Source organism: Saimiri boliviensis, chromosome 9, assembly GCF_048565385.1.
Source record: "Saimiri boliviensis isolate mSaiBol1 chromosome 9, mSaiBol1.pri, whole genome shotgun sequence".
Classification (NCBI taxonomy): domain Eukaryota; kingdom Metazoa; phylum Chordata; class Mammalia; order Primates; family Cebidae; genus Saimiri; species Saimiri boliviensis.
In genome coordinates this window covers 43,467,641-43,485,539 of record NC_133457.1, presented here as the reverse complement: position 1 = coordinate 43,485,539, position 17,899 = coordinate 43,467,641, and the positions used below count along the sequence as shown (strand labels likewise).

General features: G+C 34.3%; 1 protein-coding gene and 1 long non-coding RNA gene across 3 annotated transcripts in view; one reads left to right on the top strand and one right to left on the bottom strand.

Annotated features, from left to right (window-relative positions):
- LOC141585633 (uncharacterized) overlaps positions 1 to 2,559 on the top strand; it is a 95,590-nt gene extending 93,031 nt beyond the window's left edge. Inside the window, exons 4-5 of the long non-coding RNA XR_012519220.1 lie at positions 1,961 to 2,047; positions 2,479 to 2,559. This is a non-coding gene — a long non-coding RNA (uncharacterized LOC141585633). The remainder of the gene's footprint in view (positions 1 to 1,960; positions 2,048 to 2,478) is intronic.
- Positions 1 to 17,845, bottom strand: part of ZCWPW2 (zinc finger CW-type and PWWP domain containing 2) — a 153,945-nt gene extending 136,100 nt beyond the window's left edge. For both annotated transcript variants that reach the window (XM_074405769.1, XM_074405768.1), the window contains exon 1: positions 17,396 to 17,845. In XM_074405769.1, the coding sequence (XP_074261870.1) occupies positions 17,396 to 17,845 (450 nt within the window). The remainder of the gene's footprint in view (positions 1 to 17,395) is intronic.
- Positions 17,846 to 17,899: the final 54 nt, after the last annotated feature.

Here is a 17,899-nt window from a genome sequence, read left to right as displayed (position 1 = left end):
TAGTGCTTTGGTACTATTCACATAATCTTTTATGCTAAAAATTTGCCATTTTCCAAAGAGGAGCTGTGGTTCTGCTTTAGGCATTTATAGAAATTAAACACATTATCAAATATTAATACGGGGGAGATGACACAGGATACAACAAGACAGTCAAGTTAACTCTGTATATTTAGGAATTACCTTCTCCTTCAAGGTATTTGCACTAGAAAGCTTAGTCTACCCTGATTAATATTTCCGTAGTACAGGATTGAAGGATCAGAACCTTGGCAACACGTTAATTGAAAATTGTTAACAAATACTGCTAGTGTCAAGTCCATGTGTTTTGGTTATTATAAATTTATTATTATGAGGAGAAACAAGTATAGTCAGTCATTATTGAAAATGCTTCAACTATTGCTTCTTAATAGGAAAGACTGAAACTAACATTTGCTTTACCGTACAATTAATATATCTTGTGTCCTGAAATGTCCTTAATTTTACTCATTAGAACAATATTTTGAAAGACTTAAGGGTACTTTACAGCAGCATCCAGCTTTCCTATCAAAGATTCAGTATCTTAAATACTGTATATGCCTTATTTCTCTTTATTAAGCTAGATATTAGCTTCAGAGTTTGTGAAAATGGAGAAAAGAACCAATAAAATGATTCTATAAATTGTCTTTGGCAAAATCGCAAATATCCAAACAAAAGCAGGAAAATCACTATTATCAGCTGCACTGTGTGCCCTCTTCTCCAAAAACATTCACATGCTAAAGTTCTAATCCCCAGTAACTCAGAATATTACTTCATTTAGAGTCAGGGTCTTTAAAAAGATAATTAAATTAAAATCAGGTAAATAGGGTGAGCCTTAATCCAATATAACTAGTGTCCTTAGAAGAAGAGAAAATTTGGACACAGACACATACAGAGGAAAGACGGTGTGAGGACAGGGAGAAGATGGCTTCTATAAGCCAAGAAGAGAGGTTAGATTCTTCCCTCACAGCTCTTAGAAGGGACCTATCCTGTCAACAGGGTTATCTCAGACTTGATCTCAAGCTTCTAGCTTCCAGAATTGCGAGAAAATTAATTTCTAGGTTTGTTTTTGAGACAGAGCCTTGCTCTTGCTGCCCAGGCTGGAGTACAATGGCGCAATCTCAGCTCTCTGCAAACTCTGCCTCCCAGGTTCAAGTGATTCTCCTGCCTCAGCCTCCTGAGTAGCTAGGATTACAGGCATGTGCCACCATGTCTGATTAATTTTTTATTTTTAGTAGAGATGGGGTTTCTCCATGTTAGTCAGGTTGGTCTCGAACTACCGACCTCAGGAGATCCACCCGCCTTGGCCTCCTAAAGTGCTGGAATTACATGCGTGAGACACTGCGCCCAAATTTCTGTTTTTTAAGCCAGCCAGTTTGTTGTACCTTGTTATAGAAGTCTGGTAAATTAATACAGCCACTTTATTCTTCCAAAATTTTGTTTGTTTTTGAGATAAGGTCTCTCTCTGTTGCCCAGGCCTGAGTGCAGGGGTGGGATCATTGCTCACCACAGCCTCCAACTTCTGGACTCAAGCAATCCTCCCACTCAGCCTCCTAAGTAGCTAGGAATACAGCCTTGTGCCACCATGTCCATCTAATTTATTTTTAGTAAAGACAGAGTCTCACTGTGTCACCCAGGCTGGTGGTGTTCTAAAATTTACATACACAGTTGGCTCTTAAGGTTTGAACTTCATGAGTCCACTTAGATGAAGATTTTCTTCTACCTTCATCATCCCTGAAACAGCAAAACCAGCCCTCAGTCTACTCATCAGAAAGGCAGTGAGGACAAAGACCTTTATGATGATTCACTTCCACTTAATAAATGGTAAATAGATTTTCTCTTATGATTTTCTTAGTAATGTTTTCTTTTTTCTAGGTTTATTTTAAGAATACAGTATGCAATAGATATACAAAATATGTGTTAATTGACTGTTTCTGTTATTGTTAAGGGTTTTGATCAACAATAGGCTACTAGTGAAGTTTTTATGAAGGCAAGCAAATCCTGCACAGTTCAGAACTTTGAGGAGGACAGATGAGTAAGTAAGTTTATTTTCTATTAAACAAAGGACTTCCCCATCTGCACCCTTTCAAGAGACTTCAGTAAAGACTTAAATTAATAGTTTTTGTATTTTTCTGTGTATATATATATACATGTATATGTTATATATATGGTAAAGTTCAACAAAGACTATATATTTTAAATATAGCATATTATCAGGTAAAGAATAGACTTGTAGAAAAAGATAATGTTTTGGTGTTGGGTGGGAACAGAGCTTTGAAACACAGTGGACTCATTCTGCATATATTTTAGAGGTTGAATATGCAGGACTCACTGACATATTGTATGTAGGAAAAAAAGGAACGAGATTAATCAAGTTTGACTACTAAGATTTCAACCTAAATAATCAGATAAAAGTGACATTTATTTTTCCAGAAAAACTAAATGATTGTGTTGGACATTACTTAGAATTTTCAGGAATGAAGACAGAGAAGTTGCCATCGGATGTCAAGATGGAAGTCACCTATGACATGACAAGAGCAATGTCAGGTTTGTAGTAAAGATGAAATCCTCATTGAAGCATGCTAAAGAGTAATTATAAAGTAAGGAAATGGATAAAACAATTTTAGGTAATTCTTGAGCAGTTGTTTTTGTTTATTCATTTGTATGCTTCTGTGGAAGTCAGGAAATGCAAAGAAAAGAGCAAGCTGGAAAACATTTAGGGGTCACAGAAAGTTATGACATATATTTATACAGGTGGTGGAGGAGGAGGAGTCCAGTATAAAAAAAATAAACTTGACTTACTTGATGTTTTTGTTCCAAGATTAGATTGATTCCATCATAATTCACCTGTGCCTTTGTTCCCCCAAACAGAAAGCCACCTTCTAAGAAATTCCTTGATATGTTACTTAAGCTAAAATTGGTCAAATTTTTCTGTTCTTTAGTTTTGCTATGGAAAAGTGTTCTCGTTTTTTTAATTTGAAAGCGTTATTGTGAGATACAATTCACATTTCACAAAATTCACCCATTTAAAGAGTACAGTCATTTCTTTTTACGTCCTAAGTTCCTTAACGTTGCTCAAGTACTGACTGGTGTTAATACATTCAGTGTAAAAAAAATGTTTTGGAAATAGAACAGAGATGTATTTTCCTTCTGAACTTTGTTTCAACGACCCATTTTAAAGCAGAAGATATTTATTGTATACAGACAGATTTCAGAAAAACACACAGATAAACTTTCTAATTATCATTAGGGAAGAACTCATAGTAACATTCTTAAGGACATTTTTTTGTTGATCTTTTGTTTTAACCTTAAGAATTTTACTCTCATTCTATAGCACTTGTTTAAGGCTATCTTTTTAATGTATTCTTTCTCTCTTTCCTCTAACATCCCCTCAGTGATTATTCTAAATCTTTTTCATTCTAGACCATACTCCTCATTCTCAAAAGAGAAATCTTCCTCTGGCTTTACAAGGATATTTCCATCACTTCTCATCCAAATACCTAAAAGCTTATCTAAAACTGTACTCTCACTTATTTGCTACGGTTTCAGATTTTGATTCTCTTTTCTTTGTTGTAGAACTATTTCTTGAGGGTTTGCTATGAACCAGGTATAAATGCAATGAACCAGGTGTAAATGCAAATGTAAATACAAGATCCCCCCTCCCAAGTGATGATAAGAACTATTATGGGCCAAATATAGTATACTATGGAAGCACATAAGGCACACCTGATACTTTCAGGCAGCGTCCAACTACTTGAGAGAAGTGATGTGTAAGTTAATCCAAAAGACAGTAAGTAGGAGTCAATATGCCTATTATATGCCTCGGTAATCTCCATTCCCTCTACATGCCACTCAATACATTGTATTATAGTTTATTTAATGAAGTCCTTTACAAGACAAGTCCACTTAGGACAAGGTTCATATCTATCTTATTAATTGCTTTATCCCTAGCATCTAAAAGAACACTTGTCAAAGAGAAGCACTGAATAAATATTTATAAGACATGAAATAATGAAAAAAATATCAACTTCAGAGTTAGACTGGCTTAGGTAGTGTTGATATTCAAAATATTTAACAACAATCATGGCCATAAGTAACAGTTGAACATCATCCCTAAGTCTGGGCTTAAATTCTCACTTCATTTCCCATGAGTTTTTCAAATTAAGGCAAGTCAGTTAAATGATCTGAACATCTTTGCATCATCTGTATATGTAGATGGTAATAATAGTTAATTTGTAGACAGTTTTAATGATGAAATTAAACAGCATATGAAAAAACCCATTTCAGTATCTGAGACACACTGAAGACATAATAAATGTTTGATTTCCTTTCTAGACTGCTTTTAAGTGAGTTATATTTCTAGTCAGGTAAGAAAATTAAAATATGCAAAAACCAGTGTAGAATGAGAGCACCCTAATTACTTGGTCTTTCATGATTTTAAGTGCTCAACAAATAATTATTTAGTTTTTTCTAATCTTTAAACTACATTTATCTTTAAGCTTCTCTATGATGTATATTTAACTTTCACTGTTGACTCCTTTACTGCATTAAGAAATTTGTGCCCATATGTCAACCTTATACTTAATGATCCCACAAAAATTTATTAAGAGCCTATATCTATGCAAAACTGTTATCATTCAGAGACTAGTTAACGCAGATACTGGTGGATAATTTCTAGCATAGCTCCAAGATGCTTAATAAAGAGCTTCTTTTCTTTTTTAATAGTAAAGATAACTGATAGGTTTCATGCAAAGTCAGAAGTCAAAGTAGAATGGACAAAAACAGCTATTGCCATATTTGATGGCTGATGTCTTTTGCAGCAACTATATTCTGCTGTGTTAAATATTTTCAAGAGAAAAGTAAGTAAATAATTGGAAATTTGATAAACTGTGTTAAATGCCAACTTCAAATCTTAATAATCAAGCTATATGCTTTAGGTCTACATTGAATGGCTGCCAATTTTATTCAGTATACTAAGGCTTGTAAGAATAAAACGGATCTAACAAAGACAGTTAAAATCAAGTTCTTCAGACTGTCTTCAAATATAATCATATTATAAATTAAAAAATTACATCCACAGATTGAGAATACAAAATATAGACTGTTTAGTTATTTTTCCCTGCATGTGCCCTTTCTCAATTGATGTTAAGATTTAAGTTATGTCGTCATGGAAGTCATAAAGCTGATTGCTTAAAGGTAAAATTTTGTTGCCCTACTGTGAAAAAAGTCTTTAATTAAGTTTACCACTTTCCTTAAACTATAGTACACAAAAACAGAATCTTGAGCTAATCTAATTAGACAACTGTAACTTGTCATTCAAAATGATTTATACATTGCCATTTACTTTCCTTATTTTTGAAGCAAATGTCATCCCAATAAAGAGTAATAATGTTCTTACTCTCAGTTCCAGTGAGCAACTGTATAATGATTGTTTAAAGAATCACTACAAAAATATTAAGGACTCTATCACAAGTTTTAAAATGAGAATGTAAAAATGGAAGTAGTTTTAAATTGCATGATGCAAAATTGAGAGCATGCATGTATCACGTCTGAATTTGCAGAGTAAAATAACAGGTTGAAGATAGGAATAATTTGGAATTCTCCTCTGGAAAGAAACAAAACAAACTAAAGGTCTCCAAACAAATCAGTAGTAAAATATTTAAAAAATCATGTAGTGAATTTAGTAATGGAAAAATATCTCTGTCTTCACTTTGAATTTCATTAGAACTGTCTAAAAACATAACTGAGAAATAAAGAATATAATTTCAATCTCAAAACTAAAATCATGCCTATGCTTAAACAGTATGTTCACAGTATATTGTTAAATAAAGAAAATTGTCTAGTTCTGTTTAAGATTACAGACTAATTTATTTTTCCTTCCATTAAAGTTACACTTAAGACATAAAAATATACAGATAAAAGAGAAAAAAGGGTTAGGGAGCAATCAGTGAACGAAAGATTTCAACATATATTTTGAGACAAAAGTTTTATCACCAAAATGGTGGAGTACAAGCAATTTAGCTCCACCTCTCCTCAAGAAGAAACTAAAAACAAATACCTTCTGCCAAGATTACCACCAACAGTATCCCAGAACTGAAATCTGAGGATGAAGCAATCTCTGGGTCCAAAGAGAAGTGAAAAAAACTCATCAGACAATAAAAACATCAGATTTCTAGATTCGTGACACCCTTCCCACAATCTGCCAAACACCATGTGCTGGTAAAGCTGAGTACAGAGATAAATCCAGAACTCTAGTACTGTAACATTGGGGTGCAACAGACTCATACCTCTAGAATGAAACTCCAAAGATAAATCTATCAAAAAAAAAGGGCTAGATAAGTCTGTAAAGAGATGGGTAATATAAAAATATGTAAATGCTCTTAATTTTTTATAAGGCATAAGAAAAAAATCTGTAAATGCGATAACTAAAAGTTAAAATGTGATAGGAATGGAGTTAAAGTGTAGAGGGTTTTTTTATTTCTTCATTATTTGTTTTTATTCTTTTCTTTGTGATCTAAGATAAGCTGTTATCTCCTTAAAATAACATCGATAAGATGTTTTTGTAAATTCATGACAACCACAATCCCAAAACCTGTAATAGATTCACTGAAAATATCAAGTACCAGCAATCCCACTGCTGAGTATATACCCAAAAGAAAGGAAATCAGTATACTGAAAAGACATCTGTACTCCTATGTTTGTTGTAGCACTGATTATAATATTTAAGATTTGGAAGCAACCTAAGTGTCTATCAATAGATGAATGGATAAAGAAAATGTGGTACATATTCACCAGGGGTACTATCTAGCCACAAAAAATGAATGAGATCCATCATTTGCAAGAACATGGATGGAACTGGAGATTATTATGTTAAATGAAATTAGCCAGGAACAGAAAGAAAAACATTTCATGTTCTCACTTACCTGTGGGACCTACAAATCAAAAAAATTGAACTCATGGACATACAGAGTAGAAGGATGGTGACCAGAGGCTAGAAAGAGTAATAGGAGAATGGTGGGGGAAGTACAAATGGTTAATGAGTAAAAAAAATAATAATAATAACAGAAAGAATGAAGAAGACCTACTATTTGAAAGCATAAAAGGATGACTATAGTCAATAATAAACTTCATTATATTTTTAAAATAAAGAATGTAACTGTATTATTGGTAACTCAAAGGAAAAATTTTTGAGATGGATACACCACTCTCCATGGTATGCTTATTTCCGATTACATGCCTGTATCAAAACATCTCAGGTAGCCCATAAATATATACACTTATGTACCCACAAAAATGTTTTCAAAAATCAACCAATAGATTTAAGCATACTATCAGAATCACTTAACCACAAAGGAAGACAGTAAGAATGAATGAAAGAAAGGAAGGAATTATAAAGCAATCAGAAAACAAGCCACAAAATGGAAGTAATAAGTCCTTACTTATCAATAATAACACTGACTGTAAATTAACTCAATTCTCAAATTAAAAGGCAGAAAGTGGCTGAATTAACAAAGAAACAAGACCCAAAAATATACTGCCTACAAGAAATCCACTTCAACTATCAAGACACATAGTTGAAGGAGGAAAAAGGTATTACATACAGCTTGAAACAAAAAAAAATTAAAACAATTAAAGCAGGAATAGCTATACTTACATCAGGAAAAATAGAGTAAAAATCAAAGACTATAAAAAGAGACAAAGAGGGTCACTATATAATGATAAAAATTCGAATTCAGCAAGAGGATAAAACAATTATAAACCTCTATGCACTCACCACTGATGCTCTCAAGTATACAAAGGAAATATTAAAGATCTAAAGAGAAGGATAGACTGCAATACAATAATAGTAAGGAACTTTAACACCTCTGTATATTGGGAATACACAGATCACCCAGAAAGAAAAATGAACAAAAATTAACAAAAACCTGTTAAGCAAATTCAGTAAAATTGTGGATACAAAATCAACTACAAAAATCAGTAGGATTTACACACACACACACACACACACACATATATATACACATATATACATATATACACATATATACATATATACACACACATATATATGTATATACATATACATATATATATGCCAACAGTGAACAATATGAAAACGAACTCAAGAAAGCAATCCGATTTATAATATCTACAAAAATATATAATACCTAGAAATCAATTTAACCAAATAAGTGAAAGACCTATACAAGAAAAACCACTGATGAGGAGAAACAAACAAAAAAATGAAAAGACATCCCATACTCTTAGTTTGCAAAATTTAATATCATCAAAATGATAATACTACCCAAAGCAACCTACACATTCTATGTAATTCCTATCAATATATTAATGAGATTTTTCACAGAAATACAAAAAACAAACCTAACATTTACATGGTACCAAAATAGAACCTAAAGCAATCCTGAGCAAAAAGAACTGGCAGCATCATACTATCTGAGTTCAAAATATACTACACAAAGCCAAAGTAACCAAAATTGCATAAAAATAGACCCATAGATTAATGAAACAGAATAAAGAGAACCCAGAAATAAATCCACCCATTTATAGTCAACTCATTTGTGCTGGCATAAAAATAGGCCCATAGACTAATGAAACAGAACAGAGAACCCAGAAACAAATTCACCCATTTACGGTCAACTCATTTGTGACAAAGGTACTGAGAATATAGACTGGGAAAAGGACAGCCTCTTGAATACCTGATGCTGAGAAAATTAGATAACCATATGCGAAAGAATAAAACTAGTGTCCTGTCACTCACCATATACAAGAATCAAATCAAAATGGACTAAAAACTTGAGTCTAAGATGTGAAACCATGAAACTACAACAAGAAAACATTAGAGAAACACTTGAGGACATTGGTCTGGGCAAAAATATATTGCATGAGACAGCAAAAGCACAGGCAACAAAAGCAAAAATAAACAAATGAGATCACATGAAGCCAAAAAACTTCTGCATTGCCAACAATCAACAAAGTGAAGAGACAACTTACAAAATGAGATAAAACATGTTCAAACCATCCATCTGAGAAGGAATTCATAACCAGAAACTATAGGGCTCTCAAACAACAAACAAACAAACAAAACCTAATTGTAAAATAGGCAAAAGATCTGAGTAGACATTTCTCAAAAGACACACAAATGGAGCCAGGTGCAGTGGTTCGAACCTGTAATCTCAACACTTTGGGAGGGTGAAGAGGGTGGATCACCTGAGGTCAGGCATTCAAGACCAACCTAGCCAACGTGGTGAAACCCCATCTCTACCAATAATATAAAAATTAGCCGGGCATGACAGCACACACCTGTAATCCCAGCTATTCAGGAGGCTAAGGGTAGAGAACCACTTGAACCTGGGAAGCAGAGGTTGCAGTGAGCCAGAGATTGTGCCACTGCCCTTCAGCCTGGATGTCAGAGCGAGACTCTGTCACACACACACAAATAGCCAATATGAAAAAGGTATATGAAAAAAGGCTCAACATCACTAATCATCAGGAAAATACAAATCAAAACCACCATAAGATATCATCTCACCCCAGTTAAAAAGGCTCAGACAAAAAAACAACAAAAGCTGGTAAGGATGTGGAGAAAAGAGAATCCTCATATATAGAGATTTTTTTTTTTTTTTGGTGGAAATGTAAATTTAGTACAGCCACTACGTAAAACAGCACAGATGTTTCTCAAAAAAACAAAAAACACTAAAGACTACCATATGATCCAGTAATCCCATTACTGGATACATATCCAAAAAAAGAAAATCATTACATTAAAGAGAGAGCTTCACTCTCATGTTTATTGTAAAACTATTTCACAATAGCCAAAATATGGAATCACTCTAAGTGTCTATTAATGGGTGAATGGATAAAGAAAATGTAAGGGGTTTTTGTAGATAGATAGATACAGATCATGGAATATTATGTAGCCATAAAAAAGAAAAAAATCATGTCTGTTACAACAACAGATGGAGCTGGAGGTCATTATCCTAAGTGAAACAACTAACAGAAAATCAAATACCACGTGTTGTCACTTGTAAGTGGGAGCTAAACAATGAGTACATATGGAACTACAAGGGGGGAATAATAGACACTGGGGACTCTAAAAGGAGAGAGGTGGGAAAGGGATGAGGGTTGAAAAATTGCCTATTGGATACAAATAGGTGATGGGTACACTAACAACTAATACATCAAATCTAAGCAATATGTCTATCTATCCAACAAAACTGCACTTCTATCGCCTGAACCTATTAAAATAACATAAAGGAAAAGTTACCAAAAAAGGTTGTAAATAATGCACAGAAAAAGATTAGCAGAATGTACTTCAAAATGTATTAATATCAATGGCTACATTGTAGTTTTACTTTGCTCTGTTTTTCAACAGGTACTTTCTAAACCTTTGTAATTGAAGAAAAAAGGTATTCTTAAAAAGTTATTATTTCATTCTGTGATGAAATAATATCCAATCTTCAGAAATTTTGGTTAACATTTCATGATTTGCTTATTTTCCTTCTCTAAAAAAAAAAAAGAAAACTAATGCTTCTCTTAAACTTCTAAAAACATTCATGTCTTCATAGCATAAGAAAACTACTATAGATGGTTCTTTGACATGCCATACGAATTTTAGGATAGTTATTTTCTATTGTTTTTTTAACAATAACCATACCAGTGGCTGTGATGTTAATCATTTTAATTCCAGTTATCTCTTTTAGTAGTGCATTCTTTTCCTGTTTATTCTATCAGTTACCAAGGGATGTATATTAAAATCTACTTTAGATTTGCCTCTTATTTTCATCAATTTTTACTTCATTTCTTACGAGGCTGTTTCTTTAGATGCATATAAACAAAATAGTTTTATCTTCTGGTAGAAGTGATAATTTTTTTCCTGAAAGTCTGCTTTGTTTCATGTTACTATAATTATACCAAGCTACTTTAATGTACGCATTATTAATATTTTCTGTTCCTTCACTCTTTCCCATGTATCTCTTATAATCAGCCCACATTTTTTTTTCTTAATCCAATATGACATCTTTGTTCTGAGTAGTCTACTTACATTTAATGTAATTACTGATATATTTGGTTTTAAACCAATCCTCTTAGCAAAACCAGTAAATGTCAATGATTTCTAATTTTTTCTAAAATTTCTTATTAAAATATAAGTGACCAAATGAAATTATGAATTATAATCAATATTTAAGTTTTCAAAAGTTTAGCCAAGAGGAGATGGGACTATCATAATCTACGATGTATAGGGGAAAAAAGACATTATCTTTAATTACCTCTTACATAAAGGAATGTTTCATGAACATATCACATAAATACACCTAATGCTACATTTTATAGTTGACAATTTCCTGATTGCTCTATAAAAAACAGTGAATAACTTTTTATTGCTCCTAGAAAAACAGTGGATAACTTGTTCTACAGCTTTTGTAAGGATGGAAATCCTTCATAACTTCTCAAACTTTTTTTTTGGTTGCTAATTTATCTTTACAAAGCAAGGATTATGAAGTATTCTGATAATTTATTTTACATCAAGATACACATTTTTCCCAAGGCCTTCTCTTTCTTCAACCCAAGCCATTATTTTTGCCCATGAAATCAAAGATACCCACATGCATATTTTTGTCAGGTAAGTTAGTTCTACTAGAAAATCTTAGTTGTCTTCCACTTAATTACATAGAAAAATTTTTTTTTATTGATTTAGACTCTTTATACTATATTATCTCATAAGAAAATATTAACCAAAATAGAAAAATAACTATTCAAACTTAATGAATGCTTACCATCAAAAACAGTTACATTTTTCACAAATGTGACTGTTAGGAATAATTTTAAATCATATTTGTTACTAATAAATCCTCAACTTAAAACACAAGATAATTAGGGTGGTAAATCTGACCATTTCCACTTTCATTTAATATAGTATTAAGAATCAAAAATAATACAAGTAAAAAATCACCTGGCTTCTAAAACTCAGTTAGTTTTAAGCAATCATCTCAGTTACTGGACTCAACATATCAATGACATTCTCAATGTAGTTTAGTATTTCTAGGTAGTAATAGTTTTCTGTATTTTCTGTGATCTTTAAACTTGTTATCTAGCACAGGTATGTGCACATATTATCTTACTTCAAACAATACATGTATTGAATTGTCTAGTTAGGAAAATAAACTACTTTTCAAACAGAAAATTTGAATTATTCCAGAAAAAGGATTGTTGGAGGATAAAATGAGATATCAATGCCTCCTGCAACTTCTGACAGTAATATTCAGATAGCAATCTAATCTATTACGAAGATTTCGGAGAACATTGAGAATTCTTATTTTAGTTTTGGGTGGTCTGTGGAGAAAAACCTTTCTATTTCAAGTACAAAGGATGTGTGGCTTTGAATTGTACTATACAACACTTGATGTTGAAAAAGTGATGATGCTTTATCGGTACATATTCCAAATAAATTTAAGACTCATGTATTCTAGTAAAATTCCTTACCCAGACATATAAGATCCTCTTGTAAATATGTTTTCATTTAGGACAAATATGTGAGAACCAGATCTATAATTCTCAAACTAATGTTAAGAGAATTTTTCTGGAGTTCCCCAATTCTCTGAGAATTTGAAAATTATTTTTAAAATATCAATGATCTACAAAATTAAATACTGTAAAAAAATAATCAGGGTCACCTGAATGAAAATCTTGTCAGTGTGTACAGATACCCAATTTCAGTGCCTATATTGGGAGCATTTACAAGAGTTGATGGATAAAGAGGCTCAGCCATATTAAGAAGGTCCAACAAAAAATATTAAGGAGTCATTTCAGGAGTTTAAGAAAAGTATAATGATAACATTTACAGCTTTTAAACATCATTTTGAAATGAATATAAAGAATGTGTTGGAAAAAAAAATTAAGTGAACACTACTGCCATAGTCCAGACAGCTAAGGAGTAAAACCCAAAAAACTAGGTGAACAGATTTGACTGTGGGATGAGGGAAGGGATTACTAAAGCCAAAAGGGAATGACACAGAATGACTACCAAGAGCAAATAATTAATAATTTCAGTGAATAAATAACACATTTTTGAGGGAGACTTAAGAATCACTTGAGTATTTATTCATAGGCAATTCAAAAACTTTAGGAAACAATATCCAATTTTGTAATTAGTACAAAGTATATTAGTCAGGCTTCTGTAGAGAAACAGAATCAATAGGATGCATAGCTATACATGTTTGGATATATATACATATGTAATTGGCCCATGTGATAATGGAGGTAGACACCCATGATCCGTCATATATAAGCTAGAGAACCAGAGAGTTCAGTCCAAGTCCAAAGTCTTACAAACCAGAAGAGCCAATAGTATAAATTCTAATCCACAGGCAGAAAACTTATATCCCAGCTCAAATATTCAAGCAGAGACAGCACCAATTCTCCCTTTGTCTACCTTTGGTTCTATTTAGGCCCTCAGTGGATTGGATGATGCTGCCCACTCCATCTACTATTCAAATGATCATCTTATCTAAAAACACTCATAGACATCCCTTAAAGAATGTCTAACCAAATACACCGGCAGCCCATAGCACACAGTAAAGTTGACAAATAAAATTAACCATCACACCACATCAAAAAATTCTCTTTTGCTGTATAATCTATTTGAAAAAAATGTAGCTTAATTTCTTTCGATAGATCTTAATGAACTTTAATGTCATCTTTTCATTAATATTTATTTGTAGCTTTATAAAATGGCTCTCCTCTGAATAATTGACTTTGTCTTCCTGGTTTTTAAAATATAAATGAAAGCTTCAAAACAGAATGTATTATTCTCTTCCCATTCTAGGTAGGAAAAAAAGAATTTTTTTTTTCTTTAGAGGCAAATATAGTAACTATGGTAAAAAATAAAAAAGGGAATTTCTTATCATGTTGTTAAATTTCACACAGCTTTTTGTCAGTGTGCCTGGTTTCTTTAATAGGTTTTACCTCCTCTACTTTAAGAAAGCCATTTTGCCTATTTCATCCCAGTGCCTAAAACAGTGTCTGGCACATGGATTGGTGCTCAATAATTTGCCAAATATTTAATAAATGAACAAATTCATATCTCAAATAGCAAAAGAGTATAACTGCAAAGCTTCAGAGGAGGGTTTCTCTTACTTTTTTAATTAAGTATTATAGGATTCCCTTTGTTGGGTCTTCTCTGTACAATCTACCAACCACCTCTAGGGTTTTCTGTTGATGTTCTCCTGTTGGTTGTTCTCATATTTCTTCTCCCTATTATTCTTCAAGTCAAAGGCTTTCTAGGACCATTAATTTTTCTTCACCATGTTTCTGCCAGAAAATCATTGAATTTAGCCATTGTGCAGACAATTATGGTACTCATGTTTTATTTTGGAAAAAAAAAAAAAAAAAAAAGCTCTGTCAGCAACCAATTCCTATTGAATGCAAAACATATTCGAATCAAAAAGTTCTTAGTGAAGCACAGAATGTATGTCCAGGACAAACTGTCTGCTAGAGTCAATAGTCATAATTTCTTTCATAAATGGAATATAAATGCCATAGTAATTTAAAATCTACCATCATCCATCTTTTGAAAAGTGCATGAACAAGCTCTCCTTTAGCAGCTGAGAACTTGATATCATCCCTCCTTTCATTGAATTCCTATTTCCATCTCACTTCCTCCACATAAGCTTATCCTAACATAATACATTTTGAGGTTTCAAAATATTTTAAATTGATCACTCTATCATAATTCCTTAAAACAGAAAAAGTAAATTTTAAAATTTCCAAGAACATAAGTTCTAATATTGTGTCATCCTTAAATTACTAGAATAATGTTGATGAATATTTAACATATAACAAACTATTGTTATTTTAAAATACAAAAAGCTTTTTTTTTTTTTTTTTTGAGACACAGTCTCACTCTGTTGCCCAGGCTGGAGTGCAGTGGTACAATCTCGATTCACTGCACCCTCTGCTTCCTGGGTTCAAGCAATTCTCATGCCTCAGCCTCCCCAGGTGGCTGGGACTACAGATGTGAGCCACCATATCTGGCTAATATTTGTATTTTAGTAGAGACAGAGTTTCATCATGTTGGCCAGACTGATCTTAAACTCCTGATCTTAGGTGATCAGCCTGTCTCAGCCTCTCAAAGCTCTGGGATTACAGGCATGAGCCACCATGCCTGGCCTATAAAATATAAAACATTTATTGGAAATGCATGTCATAAAAAATGGACAGAACTTTCTGCCCCCTCCCTCATTATGTCATGTATCCAGAAATAAATATTACTTATTGCTAGAAAGAAATGGAATTCAGGTTAATTCTGTTTTTATATGTTATATTCTTCCATTCCAAACGTTTGGGAGTGTAATGATTTCTGGTTATAGCAATAATAATTTGTGTGAACTCCTAAGTTATGTACCAAAAATCACATAGGGGTATGTAGCAAAAACAATTTTTAATGATCAGCTGATAACTCGATTTGGTCCTCCTGCAATTATTTTCTAAATTGAATTTGTAGCTACAAAAAATATAATGGTTCAAAAGAAAAGAAACTGGCCCAAACTTGGCCTTGGAGACAGCTTTTTGGATGATGTAATTCACAACGCCCTCTTGGGAAAATATGAAAATTCCTGAACAAAATGCCTAAGCAAAGTTCCAATAACTTTCAATGGAATCAAGATGCTCTGGAAAATCAACCACTCACAACTAGTTGGCTATCAGTTAAGATGATCAGTTAGGACCCCTACATTCTTTTCTTTCTGTTATTTGGCTTAAGAATTATCTAACCATTCTCTTTTCCTATAAAATGTCCCTATCAAGACTGTAACTTTTCATTAACTTAGCAGAGGTCTTTCCGTGATAATAAACCTTTAATACATGATTACATCTAAACTGTGTAACAAGTTTTCTCTAATAATTCATTTTATTTGCTAAAGCTAATTAAAGCAGAAACAGGGTGGAAAGTGACCATTTGCAGCTAAATGCAATGAATATATGGATTATATTTTGTCATAATTTAGCAGGGGTTCCACAACCCAAAAAGAAAAATTAAGATGTTTTGCTTGACTAATAAAATTTGTATATGCTGATTAAGCAAATACGTGTGTTAATAAACGCATTATACGTTTGTTAATAAATCCATTTGTATGGTATGCATTGTAAAACAAAAATGGACTCTCACCAGATAAAACTTCAAAATACCGATTTATGACATTTTATTTACCCTGAAAGAAAAGATTAAAACGATTTTCCCTGTCTTTTCAACAATGCTAAAATTATTTTAAATTATCAAAGAAGATTCGAAAACATTTCTACACCTTCAAATTAAAAACCAGGTTACCACTTTATTTCCGATGACTCGTGATGCCTCAAACAATTGTGCTAGCATTCTTCAAAACTCTGCTTGTAAAAACACACCACCTAATGGTTCAGTTTGAAATTGAAAATTCTCAAAATGCATCATGGAAGCAATCAAAAAAGTTAAGGACTGATACTTGCTCAAAATATTAAAAACACTGCTTCCCTCCCGTCTCCAGCCCAGTAAATTGAAGCAAATCATTTCCTTTCTCAACGATAACACTAATAAAGATTTCTAAGTATTTTTTAAAATATAACTTCAACTTGTGGTCTTTGTTCATAACAGCTATAAATTTTCACTTAACTCTAAACCAAAAAAGAGAGGTTCAGCAACAATAAAAACGTATTTTCAAGTGAACCCTTGAGTGGAATTAATCCTGTTGGACTGACAGTTGGGCTGACGGTTAAGCCTACAGATGACAAACTACTACTGAAAGTGGGTGGTGAGGAATGTCCATATTGCTAATTGGCGATTAGTGAAGTTAAATTTTCTATAATTATTGTTCCTATTTGTTTATTTAATCAATAATACCCTAGAGCTACAGGGGTTCCATCTGGTTGCGACCTTCAATGACTGTAATTAATTCAACTACTCGTGACTCCACAGCTAGGGGCTATCATTTAAAAAAACCAAAATGCTGGCAACATCCAGGGAAGCCAGATACAACTTTGGTATCTTCACCCTGTGTCTCCTTCCATAAACCGAGCAGTGTGCTGGAAGCCGCGGTGTCGTTTGTGGGTAACTACAGCCCCCCTAAGCTATTCGTCGAGCTTGTACCTCAAGTGCCTGAGGGCTTGCAAGGAGCCTAGAAAAGAGGCTACTGAGGGTGACACAGCTTCTAACAGGCTTCCCAGTTCCCAGCCACGTCAGGCGACACCACCTCGTAAACCTGTAACGGCGCTACTGAGCAGAGCACCACAGGCTCGGGGACCCCCAGGAGGACGCTGAGTGAAAAAGACGCGCTAGAGGGCGCCCCTGAAAACGACGCTTGGCCCAAGACAAAGGGGCCGGTAACGCTCTTACCCAACACAACTCCACTCCAAGCCGCCGCCGCTGCCGCCGCCGCCACCACCTCCTGGCGTCGCGCGGCCCCGCCCCGTCTCGCCGCGGAGGCTCACGGGACGTGTAGTACACCGCGCTGCCACTCCCGTACTTCCCCACCTCAACGACCGAACCAAGCTTCGCGAACGCCCTCCCAGCTCCCTCGGGCCCGACTTCCGGTTTCTCGCGCCGCCCTGGCGCCGAGCCCGCGGACAGCGGCAGCCCCTTTTCCGGCTGAGAGCTGATCCACCCTTTCAGTCCGTAGCTGCAGCGCTTCCCCTCTCTCCGGCCCGTGCTGGTCCCGACGGCGGGCCTGGGTCTCGCGCGCGTATCGCTGGGTAACGGGCCTTGTCCCGCGTCTGCCGCGCTCCTCCTGCCTCCTCTCGCCCCTCCTTCCAGAACGTTCAGGGCTCCTGCCGAGTCAGAAGACATGGGATTCCCTCCGCGGCGCGCCCGGCGCGGCTCCCTTCGCTGTGGAAGCGGCGG